At 39.6% G+C, this 15207-nt stretch overlaps 1 protein-coding gene across 1 annotated transcript in view; it reads right to left on the bottom strand.

Annotated features, from left to right (window-relative positions):
• svopa (SV2 related protein a) overlaps positions 1 to 14666 on the bottom strand; it is a 70627-nt gene extending 55961 nt beyond the window's left edge. Inside the window, exons 1-2 of the mRNA XM_069930423.1 lie at positions 14425 to 14666; positions 2173 to 2333 (exon numbers count right to left, since the gene is read on the bottom strand). Of these exons, the coding sequence (XP_069786524.1) occupies positions 2173 to 2333; positions 14425 to 14459 (196 nt within the window). The 5' untranslated portion in view covers positions 14460 to 14666. The remainder of the gene's footprint in view (positions 1 to 2172; positions 2334 to 14424) is intronic.
• Between the last annotated feature and the right edge of the window lie 541 nt (positions 14667 to 15207).

The raw sequence follows: 15207 nt of genomic DNA, 5'->3' as shown, positions 1-15207 counted from the left end.
TCCGCTTTCCGGTCACATTCTAAAGATGTATGGGGTTAGTAGGTTAATTGGTCACATGGGTATAATTGACCAATACAGGTTTGTGGGCCTGTTACTGTGTTGGGTCTGTAAATTAAAAATTTAAATATTTCTTTGGCTACAAGGAAAAGGATCATTGTAAAATAATGGCTAACTGCATTTGGCCCTGATAGATTCAGCTCTTTGATCTTGATGAGAAGATTTAACAAGTGCAGCACTAGGGTGGAGCAGCCATTGTGAGAATGGATGTGCTTGCGATGCAAGTGCTGCAGCTTCAGATCAAGAGGCTTGCTTGGCATGGAGTTAGAGCCGTGTTAAGGTAAGATGAGAACTTTTACTTTCCTCTGTAGTCTTAGTGGTTGCGAGAATGGCCATGAGGACTGTCATATGGTCCTCCAGCAGGATTTGGGATATCAGGCAAATTTCCAGTATCCCTGTGGGAGATGTGTCCATCTGCAAATCCTGACTGATCTCAACGACAGGCTGGACTCATTCAGGGACATCCATGCTGCTCAGGACAGCATCAATAGTTTTAGTGAGGTGGTCACATCTGAGAGACAGACAGCAGGATGGGTGACCACCATGAGGTAGATAGAGAGTCCAGGATTTCCCTGTGGCCATCTCCTCATTAAAAAATACATAATTATGGACACTGCCGAGAGATGGCTTTTCAGAGTTGCACTATAAGGAAAGCTGGAAAATAAGAGCTGTTGTGTTTGGAGACTTGGTTAGGCAGACAGAACACACTGTAATCAAAAATGAGACCCCACGGATAGTGGGCTACCTCCAGGTCACTAGGTGTCTCCCAGCAGTTACAAAAAATTCTCAAGGGTGAACAACCAAGGTTCATTGAACACATTGGTACTGATGTGGATGAGGTCCCTGCAGTGTGAATACAGGGACTAGGCATAAGGTTGGAAAGCAGGACATTAAGGGTTGTAATCTCTGGATTAATCCTGGTGCTTCATGCTTGTGAGAGTACGAGTAGGCAGATAGGGCACATGAATATATGGCTGAGGAACTGATGCAGGAGGGAGAGATTCAGATTTTTGAGCCATTGGGACCTCTTCTGGATCAGAGATGTACAATAGGGACAGGTTGCACTTGAACAGGAGGGGGACCAATATTCTGGTGGGGAGATTTGTTAGTGCCTCTTGGGAGCTTTTAAAAAATAATTTAAGGTTGGGGGGGGGTGCAGGTGGTAGACCAAAAGCAGTAGTGTGGCACATGAGCAAGTTAAGATGTAGAAGTTAAAGCAAGTAGGACAAACAGGAGCTGGACAGGCAGTGAGGAAGGCCTGATAGACTAAACTGCATTTTGTTTACTGCAAGAAAACTGATGGGAAAGGTAGATGTTAGCAACATTTCTCAATGTTAGCAATGTTACTCAATGTTAGCAAAATCAAGGAGATGTGAACTTCAGAAGGAAGTCAGGGGAACATGACCCAGTCCTCATCGAGGGTTCAATAGTGGAGAGGGTAAAAAACGTTAACTCCTGAGGGTCAACATCTCTGAGGATCCATCCTGGACATGAAAAGGTATGTGGGTCTAGCATAAGAGAAACATGAATGAAGGATGGGCAGAACTAGCAGTTTAATGTTCTGGGATACATTTTACATTTTTGATTCGGAAGAACATAACAATGGTTAGGAAGGATAATCCAGGATATCGTCCCGTGAGGTTCAATGGGTAGAACTTTGATATCAGAAGTGGGTGATCATTTTGATCAGATTGTATGACAGCTTCCCCCACCTTAATTAATCAGCTAGGTATTAAGAATTATATGGTTGTCATTACAGGTGATTTTAAATTCTCTATTCTTGACTGGCACTGCCATACTGCTGGGGCCTTGAATGGGATGACAAGGACAAGTTTGGATGAAGGGCTGGTTTTCATCCTTTACAACTCTGACTAATTTTATCTATCATTCTTTTGAAAGCTGAGAAGTCAGTGGCTGAGATCAATGAGATTGTTATCAATTGAGAATAAAGTTATGACCTAGTTATCATGGCTTCCACCAATTAATTCACTTGCAGCTTATTTAATGAAACTTTATCAAATATTATTGGTTATTTGCAGTATGCAAATGATATTGCACATTCTCATTCTCTTTACTACGTTTGCAAATAGACTCTAATAAACATATGTACTGTACCATCTGTAGGATTTGCAAAATCTTTAGGAACAGTGGCTCCATCTTCCAGTTCAACTTGCTCTAGTTCGGATCGGACCCCTTCTATCTCAATTTCATGCTCTCCAGAACACGTGTCATCTTCCGACCTTGCACTTTCACCTGTGCGACGGAACTTAACCACTCTGGAAAACCCAGCAAACAAAGGGTCAAAAGAGAGCATGTTAATTGTCACCAGAAAACTCATCATTGTGCAGCCTTGTAACAGAACCTCTCATCACAAAACAGGAAGGCACTGGAACAGCTGTTATTTTTTTTTTAAAGAAGAGAACAGGAGAATTGAAGCCTTTGAAAGAGTGAATCATACCATCAAGACATGAAAATGAGTGTCTGAGTGCCTTGGGCTGTTATTATCAAGGGATTTGCCCACCCCTAACCCTGGCAAAAAATAATTACTCTTGTTTAAATACTTCTTCTAAAATTGGATCTGATAATTGGGGAATAGACAAAGAAGAATTCATTTGCCTCATTGAAAAAGGTGACTCAAAAGACTGAATACCGCCCCCCACCCCCCCCCCACCCCGCCCCCAGGATTGATAAATATTGGTCGATTATTCACATCTCCAAGTTTAAAATATTCAATCACTCCACAGCAGATGCAATATCGCTGGCTCTCCACTCAGTTCTTGTATCACCTCGAAAACAGCAACTCATACATACGGTTGCTCTTCATCGACTACAGCTCAGCCTTCAGCACCTTTATTTCATCAGTGCTGGTCATTAAGCTACAAACTCTAGGCCTCTGTACCCAACTCTGCAACCAGATCCTTGTCTTTCCTCATTGAAAGACCAGTCATTAGGAATTGCAAATAACGTCTTCTCCTCATTGATTATCAACACAGGTACACCCCAAGGATGTGTGCTTAGCCCATTGCTCTACTCATTATACACCCACGACTGTGTGGCCAGGCACAATTCCAATGTTATCTACAAGTTTGCCAATGACACCACAGTTGTCGGCAGAATCACAAACTGCAATGAGGAAACGTACAGGAGAGAGATAGATCAGCTTGTCGAATGGTGTATCGACAACAACCTTGTGCTCAATGTTAGCAAAACCAAGGAGATACAAACTTCAGAAGGAAGTCAGGGGAACACGACCCAGTCCTCATCAAGGGCTCAGTAGTGGAAGGGTAAAAAACGTAAATTCCTGAGTTGTCAACATCTCTGAGGATCTATTCTGGAGCCTTCATGTCGATGCAATCATGAAGAAGGCTCATCAGCAGCTCTACTTTGTGAAGTGTCTGAGGAGATCTGGTATATCACCGAAGACTCTTAAAAACTTCTAAAGGTGTACGATGAAGAGCATTCTGGCTGATTGTATCACACGCTGGTATGGAGGTGCCAACTCTCAAGACAGGAAAAAAAACTACAGAGGGTTGTTAACATGGCCTGCAACATCACAGGCACTTCACTTCATCAAGGACATCTACATGAAGCGGTGTCTTAAAAAAGTTGCCTCTATCACCAGAGACCCCCACCATCCAGGCCACACCCTCCACTCTGCTACCATCGGGGAAAAAGTACAGGAGCCTAAAGACGAACACTAATGGTGCAAGGACAGCTTCTTCCCCGCTGACATCATTCCTGAATAATCAATGAACCAAAGACACTGCCTTACTTTTTCTGCTCAATTAAAAAAAAATTTATTGTTGTAAGGTGGTTTGTATGAATGTTTGCACTGTGATATTGCCGCAAAACAATGAATTTCGTGACTTGTTCAGGACAATAAATTCTGATTCTCAGTCCTTGAACCTGGACCACCACCTGACTTAGCACTAATGACTGGTGAACTACCAGTTTCACCACCAAGGTATTGGTGCAGATATTAATTCAGGTTACAAGGAAGAATCAAAGAGGAGGATTGGCAGCAATAAGAGGGGCAGCCAGAGGGCTGCACATTTTAGCTGGAAGGAGCAGGGAATTACAAAGTATTAGCCTGAAGGATGACTCACTTACACCTGATAAAATTTAGAGCAAAGTTGGGGTTGTGCACAATCCAAAATATAAAGAAACATGGACCAATTAATTGCCTCTCCTCTCAGTTGGTATATGTAAAGGACTAATGTCGCAGGCACATACCTGGGCATCAATAGGAATACAAGTAATAGGAGCAGATGTAGGCCATTCAGCCCCTTGAAGCTCCACAACTTTTCAATACATTTTTCATTGACCCAGTCATGGGTTCAGCACCATTTTCCCATGCTGTTCCCAATACTCTGACACCTTGACTGTTTAACTGTCTGTTCTGAGTATTTTTAATGACTACCTCCACAGATTTTTACAGTAGAGCATTCCAAAGATTCAAGACTCTCTGGGAAAAGAAACTCCTCTTCATCTCCATCAGAGGTGAAAAACCCACTCAGAATCCACAATGACAATTCCACTCATGTTTCAAAAAGGTCACCTCTCATTCTTCATATCTCTTTTCAGAAAAGACACAACTTTCTTAATCTTACTTTGTGCATCAAACCCTTCATCCCAGGAAACAAACTTGTAAATCATCTCTGCCCTGACTCAATTGTAAGCATTTCCTTCCCTAAATATAAAGACCAAAACTGCAGGAACATTGAATTGAACAATCCAGCACAGGAACAGGGCCTTCAGCCCACATAATTGTACCCAAATCAAACTAAAAATCTGCTGTTTGCATTTGAGAAAATGGTAGCCTCTTAAATGCTACCATTCTGTCTGCTTCTACCACTACATCTGGCAGATCATTCCAAACACACAAACATAGAACATCAGATACAGTTACCCAGGTGCAATTTCACTATCTTGCAAGGTTGCATCAAAAACTTAAACTATTTTAATATTCAATGGCTCCTTGCAATGAAGGCCAGAATTCCATAGCCTTTCACATTCCTTGCTGTCGCTGCATGACAAATTATTGTATTATTACTAGCAACCCAGATCTCTTCTATCACAACATTTGGAGTTTCATTCCTTTTAAATAATCATTTGCTTTTGTGTTCTTCCTTCCCAACTGAATTTTCCAACATTATATTCCATCCACCAACTCCTTACCAACACACTTTGCCTATCTATATGCATTTACAGGCTCTTGGTATTCTCCTCACAAGGTACAAAGCTCTTACCTTTTGTGACATCAACAAATTGGCTAGAGTCCACCTTGTCCCTTCATTCATCATCAGCATCGATTTTAATAGCTGAACCGCCAATACTGAAAGTTGTGGAACTCCATTAACTGATTGCCAATCTAAATGTGATCCCTTCATTCAACTCTCTGGAGCTTGAACCAATAGGGCTCTATGCACTTCAAGCACAGAATGGGTCACGAGTCACATTAGACCATTGGGTCCCTGTTTGATGCCTGTTTATTGGTGCAGCCCAGTTTAAACTCCCTTGACAAGCCAGTGCATTCCAACAGAAAATACTGCATAGCTATTCTGGGTTACAAAAGACAGAAGTGAAAAGTCTAAAAATTGTTTGTTAATTTTCCTAAGTAAACTGCATATGGAAATAAAGATAACCATAGTCAGTCACGATGCAGGGTCTCCAGTGATGTGGCTTGACCTACAGTTTTTCTTGCTCCAGAATCCATTAGCTATATCCCTGTGTGCCTCCAATGCACACTCCCTATATATTTTCAGTCTGATGTGGAATCTACAGGTTGAACATGTTCTTTTTAAAGCTTCATGGGACAGTTCCACTGAGGAGTGAGCAGGCATTTGTCACAGATCGTGGGTTTGTCCTGCTGGGGTCAATTATTCTGCCAGCAAGGAACCTTATATGTCAGGTTCAATGGGTCCCACTGATAACCTTAATTAATGATTAAATCATCAAACAATTGATGCACAATATTTAATTTTTTTAGAAATAATACAGACAGCTGGAAATACTCAGTAGGTGAGGCAGCACCTGATTTCCATCTGCTCATTTGCTATTCAAATTTCTGATTGCTTTCAGGCAATGGTCAGGAGTGATGGTACTACCTTAACAAATCCAATATTCAGAGGACATGGACCACAGGCTATCCCAGCATTTACCATGTCCATTTTAGAATTAAAAGTCAACCAAATTCCCGTTAAGTAAATAATTTTTCTTTTCTAAAGAATGTTAAGGTCGTATCTGAGAATGCAATTAAATTCCTTATTCAAATTATTCTCTTCAAATCAATAGTCTAGACCTCTCAATATGTCCAGAGAGATATCCATTTCTCCACAGTACTTTAAATTTTGTGGTATTGATAGAAGTGAATGAATTACAGGCATGAAGTAAAGCTCACTTGTTTGTCTTACAAGATATTTGTGGACCCTACCTTCAGGAGGAATTGACCAGTTCCCAGCCAGTAGGTACATATCCAGATCAATGGAGTAAGGTTATATCTGAGGGGAATGCTATCACATATTAAACAACAAGCAGTACAAATCCAGCATGCTCATTCTACTTACAAAAAAAAATTCTGAGCATCGAACCTGAAAAAGATCTAAAAAAAACTGAATTATTACCAATATTTATCAAACATGCAGGGTTTCTGCTTCACCTACCATCTTTTTCTGTGATTTTGTCATCTTGCTTGAAAAAAGGTCACAATCTGTTCTCTCCCAGCAAATCCCTCCCAATGTAAATTTGTGAAGTTCTTCTCTATTGAGTTTTACAACTTCAGTGGAAATACTGTCTGTCCCTGTGAATACTCTGCAGCTCTCATTGTTTTTTTCCCTGGTTCCTGCCACTATCCTTCTAAGATTGCTTTATAATTCTTTATAATTTCTTATAATTTGTGTTGACTCTCTCAGATCGGTAGTAAACAGCATTTAAATAGTCATATGTCATGTCTCGCCCATGTTGTTGACCAATGTCAATGGTGAGCACTGAATAACCTCACCAAACCTTCTTCTGGTTCTGTAGACAGCGCAGCTCAGCAACAAAAACAAAAACCTCAACTCACAAAAAGCATCAGGTGAACACTTGAGGTTCATGGCTTAAGTTATATAAAAACATAAAAATGCTTTTATTTATATTGCAATTTCCTGTTACATACTTCCTGGTCATTGTTTCTATACTCTGTCGAAGCTTGAATGCTCTTACCATCTTTAAAGGTGAGTGATCAAGAGTGCTGATATGGATAGGTTATACATTTTCCCTGTCCACATATCATAACTCCACTCTGTTCTTACAATAATATAGCAATTATTCCAATAACATAACTGTCATCTGCAGTGTGGTTTGTGGAGGGTCATGTGGTCTTACTGTCTGAAACCTGGGGGGAATGTAGATTGTGGAGGGCTATGTAGCCTCTCCATCTGAAACCAGGTGGGAATGTGGATTGTGGAGGATCATGTGACCTCTGTATAAATTTTGGTGCATGTGTGTGAGAGAGTGTAAGCAGCCACTGGTATCGGAGATCGCTATATCCGATGTGACTCCTTACATTGTTTAAGGGCCAGAGTATTGTTTTGTGTCTTCACCATTACGATTCCCCTGTGGGTACAATATAGATCATTCTTTGTTTGTTTAGCCTGCATCTGGACTCACTTCTCTGTGAACCCACTGAACTGGATTTGATCACACGTAATAATTGGCACTGCAAGTAGGTTCAAAGAGAACCATGCTGGACACACACAAAATAACTAACGATGTTGAACTTATATTAACAAGCATGTGTGTGGGTCTCCTGTTATGCGTGTGTTATGGCATGCTTCTTAATGAACAGCACCGGTAAGAGGGCCTCAAAGCTATTAAAGAAGCCTCAGGGCATGAGAGTAGGATGCTGATCTGGCTGGCAATTTGACCAAGTCAAGGTCAGAGTGATTATCCAGCAGGGGGGTGGGGGGGAGTAGTTGACATGTGATTGGGTATATGTGGATGGACAGTGATGACCATGAGTAAACACAGTCCTATGACACACGTTCTACCCCCACCACGCATGGTTGAGCCTTTGCAAGGCCGACCAGTGACCACACAGTCCCAGACCTGCCACAAGGGCACCCCATTGCCCCTCCAAAATGAGGAGGTAGCTGAAATTAAGGGGACATCAGGTGGGCACGTATGTGGTTACCGTGAGATTATGGAGACCTAGGACTACATTGTCAAAGAGCTAACCAGGCTAAGGGACTGATAATACCCAGGGGACCTAGCCATGTGGCTGCTTTGGCTGTGGGACAAGGGAGCCCCCAATATCTTCCTCTCCCATCGGACATGCGTTAAGAGTGAAAGGGGAAGGTTTAGGGGGAACATTTTCACACAGAGCATGGTGGGAATGTGGAATGAGCTTCCAGCTGAAGTAGTGAATGCGGGCTCAAATTAACATTTAAGAAGAATTTGGACAGGTACATTAATGGGAGAGGTATGGAGGGCTATGGATTGGGTGCAAGTCAGTGGGACCTGGCCAAAAGAAAATGGTTTAGCACAGACTAGAAAGGCCAAAGAGGCCTTTCTGTGCTGTAATATTCAGTGGTTCTATGATTCTATGGAACAAATATACAGCCAGTTCCCACAGTACAACACTCCATGGGAAAACAATGACCCTTTTCAAAAGGCATTTGCACTGTATCTACCATTTAAAACAATCTATTTCCCATTTGAAACAACATATTAAACTTTTGTAACAATGTTGTATTTTTGCCTTTTTTTTGTAACATATTTTTACCTTTTTTTTAAAATGATTGCCAAATGCTATGACTTCCAAGGGACGGAATTATGGAGGGTCATGTGACTTCTCTGTCTGGAACCAGATGGAAATGTGGATTGTGGAGGGTCTTGTGACCTCTCTATCTGGAACCTAATTGAAAGTTGCATCACCTGCTAATCTAGGCTGGGCTCTGCCAAACCGGCCCCTTTAAATCACTTCGTGACTACCTGGCCGGACTCCTCAGCTTACTGCACTTTAAAAGCCCACCACGTGCAGCAGCTCATTCTCTTTGCTCCTTGATCCTGACTATGAATGCTGCTCTCTTCCTGGTCACAAACTGTAGACATCACTGGAGGAGTCATTGGTAAGGTGTACACAACACAGAGTGGGACCATCGTATTGTGTGGAGAACTCTAAGCATTGACCCGTACCCCATTGGAACAGGGAACTGGGAGTATTTGTTGAAGTCCCTGTGTAGTAAGACTGTGGTAGTTTCTGCATGTGTGTGAGAGAAAGAGTGTATTAGTTGTGATTATTTAAATTGTTTAAGGTACCAAGTGTTGTTTTGTGTCTTCCCTGTTATATTTCCTCATATGTGCAATAAAAAATCATCCTTTGTTTGTTTAGCCTGTGCCTGGACTTGTTACTATGTGAATCCACTGAACCAGATTTGATCTCTGGTGAATATAATCTCTATGTTCTTAAATGGCTTTCTAATTTGGAGCATTCAAAATTATATGTGACCTATGGATAACAACAGTATTAATTTATCATTTCCTCTTTACTCTGTATAATATTTATCAAATACAAAATGCCTTTCCCGTTTTTGTGCTCTTATGACCTTGAAAGCTACTTCTCCTTTGACCATACCCCTCGATGTCTTTCAAACCAAATTAAACTCTAGTACGCAGTTTAAAAATCATACCTTTGACCCAGAGAAGAGAACATTAACAATTGAGGCAATTTGAAAAGATAAATATCTCCATTAGAATAAGGCTGATTCGTGAGTGAGTCATAAAGTTATGGGTCAACGATGGCCACCTCATAAAGATATTTTATAACATTACATCATCAGCTTAAAAATATTAATACATTTTATTAACATTAAATAGTCAAAGCAGGCTTTCAACTAAGAAATACATTCATGGTTTTATAGAGGAAAGAAACAACGGAATTATTTTATGGTCAATTATCTGCAGACTTTAATATATCACTCCATGCTTTACTGCACAGCTGTGTTAAACTATCCACATATTAGAAATCCAACATCTTAACATAATTGGCATTAGTTTTAGTACTTAGATAAAAATAATTATATACAATTATGGTGGAAATTTCCATTAATAACCAATCTTATGGGAAGGATGAATTATATTTGCAACACAAAAATATTTAAGCCCCCCTGAAACTCAATAACTACAAATGATTCCTAAGCTTCTACTGAATACTATGGAAATAACCAGACTTCTTCATAATTTTTAAATATCAAAGAACCCTCAAATGGAGAATGGACTACTGATGTCCTTTATAGTTTTCTTATTTGTAATCAAGACAAATATTATACAATTTTTTGCTAAATAAAACTAATGGTAACATTTCCCTTAGTTCTAAATACAATGAAAAGATTTGGAGTTCAAATGTTGCCTAACTTTCACTGAAAAGTTGCAACTTCATGTACTTTTTTACCTCAAGGCTACCATTTGGGAAGTGAATGTTATCTTTTTGCTAGCCTCCACACTTTGTTTGACTGTTCTTTAAAAAAAAGAACAGGGAAGCATGGTTGGTGTAGTGGTTAGCACAAAGTCTTTACAGTGGCAGCAATTGGGTCCGGAGAAAAACCATGCAGACACCAGGAGAACATACAAACTCCTTACAGACAGTGTGGGATTTGAACCCTGGTCCAGACCCAATTGCTGCCACTGTAAAGATCTTTAAATTGGGGCTGAAAAGGCCCATTATCGTGCTGTATGTCTCAATTAAATTATTTGTCATTTCCAGGATAAAAAAAAGGCCTGAAATTATGGACAGGATTCTACACCAGCAAGAATACAATCTGGAGATGTTTCAGATATTGATCTATGCATGGCAATCTTGGGATCTTTCAGAAAGCAATATACTAATAAACATTAGTTTTCAGTTCGAGTAGATTCTGCCAGGGTTATGAAACAGTACACCCTTTATGTCCATCCCAGAAATGCACATAAAGAATGCATAAAACACTCGCTCCCAACTCGGTAAATCTCAATGTATGAACGACAGAATCATTCCCCCCACATAAAATGTGTCCACCTCCTACTTGTCTTTCATCCTGGCTTCTTACAAAAGGTCATGTTTAGAAATTTGATATGCTTCTATTACATTGTTCCACAAAATCCCAAATGATACTTATTTGTAGTTAGCAATATCGACCAACATGGAGAAAGGACCAAATATCCCAGGTTTTTCTTCAACTCACCGAACATGTTTAGCTAGTTATGCCAGGCATTTATTAAAAATATTGATGGTACATCGATTTGAGTTTGGCATGGAATGACTTCTATCAACCAACCAAACTTTCCCCTCGTACAAATGAGGTGTTTCATGCATCAAGTCATCTACAACTCAGAATATTCTGTTCACTAAAGGAAATTAAAGAGAGCACTCAGAAAGAAACAGGATGCTATTATAAATATTGGTATTTATAAGATTGAGTTCACCAGCTGGTGGTCCATCTTATGAACATGATATAGATTTCAAGGTACGGGCTGTGGGAATAATAACTTGATGACTGTGCAAATTTTAAAAGACTGAATTTGCAAAATAAAAAGAGCACAGCTGTACTGAAGTTGAGAGGACCAGATGTACAGCAGAAGGAAAATTGCATTTGATTTTATATCTTCATTGTGGGGGAGGGGAGTCTTAGTATCCCTGTGGAAAAGGAAACCATTTACAAGGAGAAAAAACGAAAATTAGCAACTGGAACTGAATAAGTGTATTTTAGGTTTGTGAAACAGAATACTTTTTTTATGGCAAAGGAAGGAAAGATAATATTTAAAATTCTGAAAGGAATATCCACAACAATTGCAATTTTTTTTTCTCTCTCTGCAAGGCATGTCCAGGGTGGCTGACATGCCAGGAATGGCTTCCTGAATTTCACAATGCCTACATTCTTTTGTCCATGCTCCTTTGTTCCATATTCTCACTCTCTAACTGCTCCCATGAACTAATTGACCAGATAACTTGTTAACAGCTCATCACCATCATCTCCACAATTTTACTCCTCTATCAGAAACATCCTCCATCCCCACTCTCCCAGCAGCTTAATGAGCTTCTTTTCTCTCCTAACCTGTAATAATGAAGTTTAAACCCAAAATGTAAACTCTGTTACTTATAGCATTTTCACTTTCTAGTTTATAGCAATGTAAATTATTAACTGTTTGTTAAATGAAATGATTTATTAGGAGACAAATTACTACAATTACACAATAATTTCAGAGATGATTGTAAATGATGACAGACACGGCAGAAGAGTTGGATAATTTTTTTACCTGAAAACATTGAAATTATCTTGGACTAAGAGTAGTCTTTAAAACAAACATATTTCAAAGTAACTCCGAGCATCTCATTTTTCCAGTCCTCTTTTGTGTTGCTACTCAATTTTAATTTGCAACTCAAATAATTGAAAATTATATTTAGGTAAACTAGGTGATTGCAGCACAAGAATTTGATTAATTGCAGTATAAGATTAGATTTTGTCTGATTCCTTGCACTGTTGGTGGTAATAAAGGTTAAAGGGGAAATGGGTATAATCCAATTAAATAGTATTCTTTTACACATCAGCATTATACCCTTTCTTTTTCCTTGTTGTACAAATACACAGGCTATAAAGGATGTAAAAATATGCCATTACTCAAATAGGCATGTGACAAAGAATGCTGAGCAAATCTAGGACAAACAAAATGAATATGTAATGTGACTTCATAAAAGGCCCTAGAACCTATTTTGGATTGTGCTCTACATTCCCAATGATAGAAAAAAAGCCTAGGAATGCTAGATCATAGTTGTATGCTTCCTAAATCTGGTTGCATTTCAAATCCGGATCACACTCCCATGCTCACATGTCTGACAATTGCCTTTTGCACTGTCCCACCCTGACCACCCGCAAATTGGAGGAACACCACCTTATTTTCTGTCTGGGCACTTTCCAGCCACACGGCATGAACATTGGCTTTACTGGTTTCCATTAAACCTGCAGGCCTTTTCTTTCCCCTTCCCTGATATCCAGTTCTTTCACCCACCCAGCCCTGCCATCCCCCACCCCCTCATTGCTGCTGTCTCCTCTCTTCTTTCTCCACCTTATCCACCTCCCCCTTCCCTCCTTTTACTCTTTTGTTTGGAAGCTTGCCGGCATTTTCTCATACTTTGATGAAGGGCTCAAGCCCAAAACGTCGGTTATGTATCTTTGCCTTTGCACATAAAGAACACTGTTTGATCTGCTGAGTTTCTCCAGCATTTTGTGTTTTTACTTCCAAATCTGGTTAGTGACAGGGATTTTGTTTTAAGAACCTCTGTCAATTTGACTAGTGGAGAGTTTAACTATTGTAAAAAGTGTTTTGTATTTTAGAAACAACTTTTAGATTTTCAGATTAGTGGTTAGTGAGTCCTATTTCTGTTTATTAAACAATGTGAATATGTGACCCATCCTTAGTGCATCTGTGCCACCTACTAGTTCAGATTTTCAGCAGTTTGATTTGCTGTTCCAGCCTTTTGTTGAGCTCCAAAATCTAAATCACATTTGCTTTAGAATAGTGAGACATTTATATTTAGAATAAATAAAATATTTAAGTTTTAAGCTAATAGAGGACTTCTATTTGCAAGAGTTAATTAATAAAATACAAGGCCTGTATCAATATTTAAATAATTAACTCTGCAAATCAATAACATGTTCGAAGAGATAGGAGCTGTTTCAGTTTGTCTGTGACTGGTGCACCTGCAAGTTAAACCACAGCAATAATTATTTATTCAAGAAGTAACCGCAAGCTTTGCAATGTCCAGTATAAATATCAGAATTAATTCTATTAGTGATTTCCAATAACTATGGGCAGGTTAATTATTTTAAAGAAACAATACACTATTTCTGCAGGAAAAAAAAACAATTTAAATTCAAAATAGAGAAAATGCTAGATATCCAATAATACAGATTAAAATACTTTTTGGATGTCATGTTTCTGAGTGGAGATGGTAGACTGTTCCATTTTCAGAGCTGTTTAGTTTAACAATACCAAGTAATATTTTAAATTAGCAAATCACACAGCTAACACACAAATGTGTTTAATTGTAAAGTGAAACAAACATAAATATTCTTGAGCATTCTCTTACTGACAACTGTCACTCAAAAAGACAACGTCAGACTTGCAAATGTGATGAAAGATTTTTTTTAAACTGTTGACCCAATAATTGATTGAGTTTCAGTCCATGTTATTTAGCAGATCTGGGATGGCTGTTTATATATAGTGACGGATGAATGTAATCTGGATGAAAGCTTGCTGTTTCAGGCTATGTGGGTGATGCACAGGCCCAGTGCTAATGTCTCCAACATACAGACTTATTCTTGAGAATTAATAAATTTGCATTTTACTCACGGTAGATGCCGAAGCTGAAAGAGGTCTTCGTCCATGGTGGCGGTGAGGTGCAGATGGCGTCTCTCCAGATCTCATCTCTCAGCGATTAGCAGCGAGAGCGATCGCCGTTTACATTCTCACTTGTCGGGAGTTGACGGGGAAGACGGCGCAGCGGGTCTGGAGCAGCTCCAGCTCTTACAACAGGCTCCACAGCGCCAGCTAGCGGTGACATTAAGCATCCAGCATCTGGAAACAGCAAAGGGATTCAGCACCACAGTGCTGGTCAGCGACAGCGGGAAGCACAGAGCGATGCAGAGAGTTCAGCTCGGTAGTGTTGGACAGCGCCAGTGTTCATCAGTGGGAACAATACTGAAACCTGGTCGCCAAGATGACAGAAGCTGTAGCAACTAAGGTTCCAGAACTAAACAGAAACAGGAATAAATTCTATCACTACAAAGAATAATTTATGGCCAGAATTTTAAAATGATTGTCTATGTTTTTGTCAAAGAAAAGCCTCCCGACTGTGACTTGACTAAGGTAACATGACTATAACTCACGTCAATGCAGACGAGTTTCACACCAGACATGCAGACAGAAATTTACAAAGTGGCAGGCAAGGGTCAGATTGAGATTTATTTTAGAAAGCAACATTTGGTTTTTCAGATTAGAGTATGGTGAGTACCATTTTGATAGAAAGCAATAAAATAAAATTGTTACATTGTTTACCATGTTATGACTTTTTCCTCAACAAAATCCAGAGACATGACATCACTGGGAAAACTGGATGTTTTACTGTGTGAATGG

This window comes from Narcine bancroftii, chromosome 4 (assembly GCF_036971445.1).
Source record: "Narcine bancroftii isolate sNarBan1 chromosome 4, sNarBan1.hap1, whole genome shotgun sequence".
Lineage (NCBI taxonomy): Eukaryota > Metazoa > Chordata > Chondrichthyes > Torpediniformes > Narcinidae > Narcine > Narcine bancroftii.
This window is presented reverse-complemented; position numbering and strand designations above follow the sequence as displayed.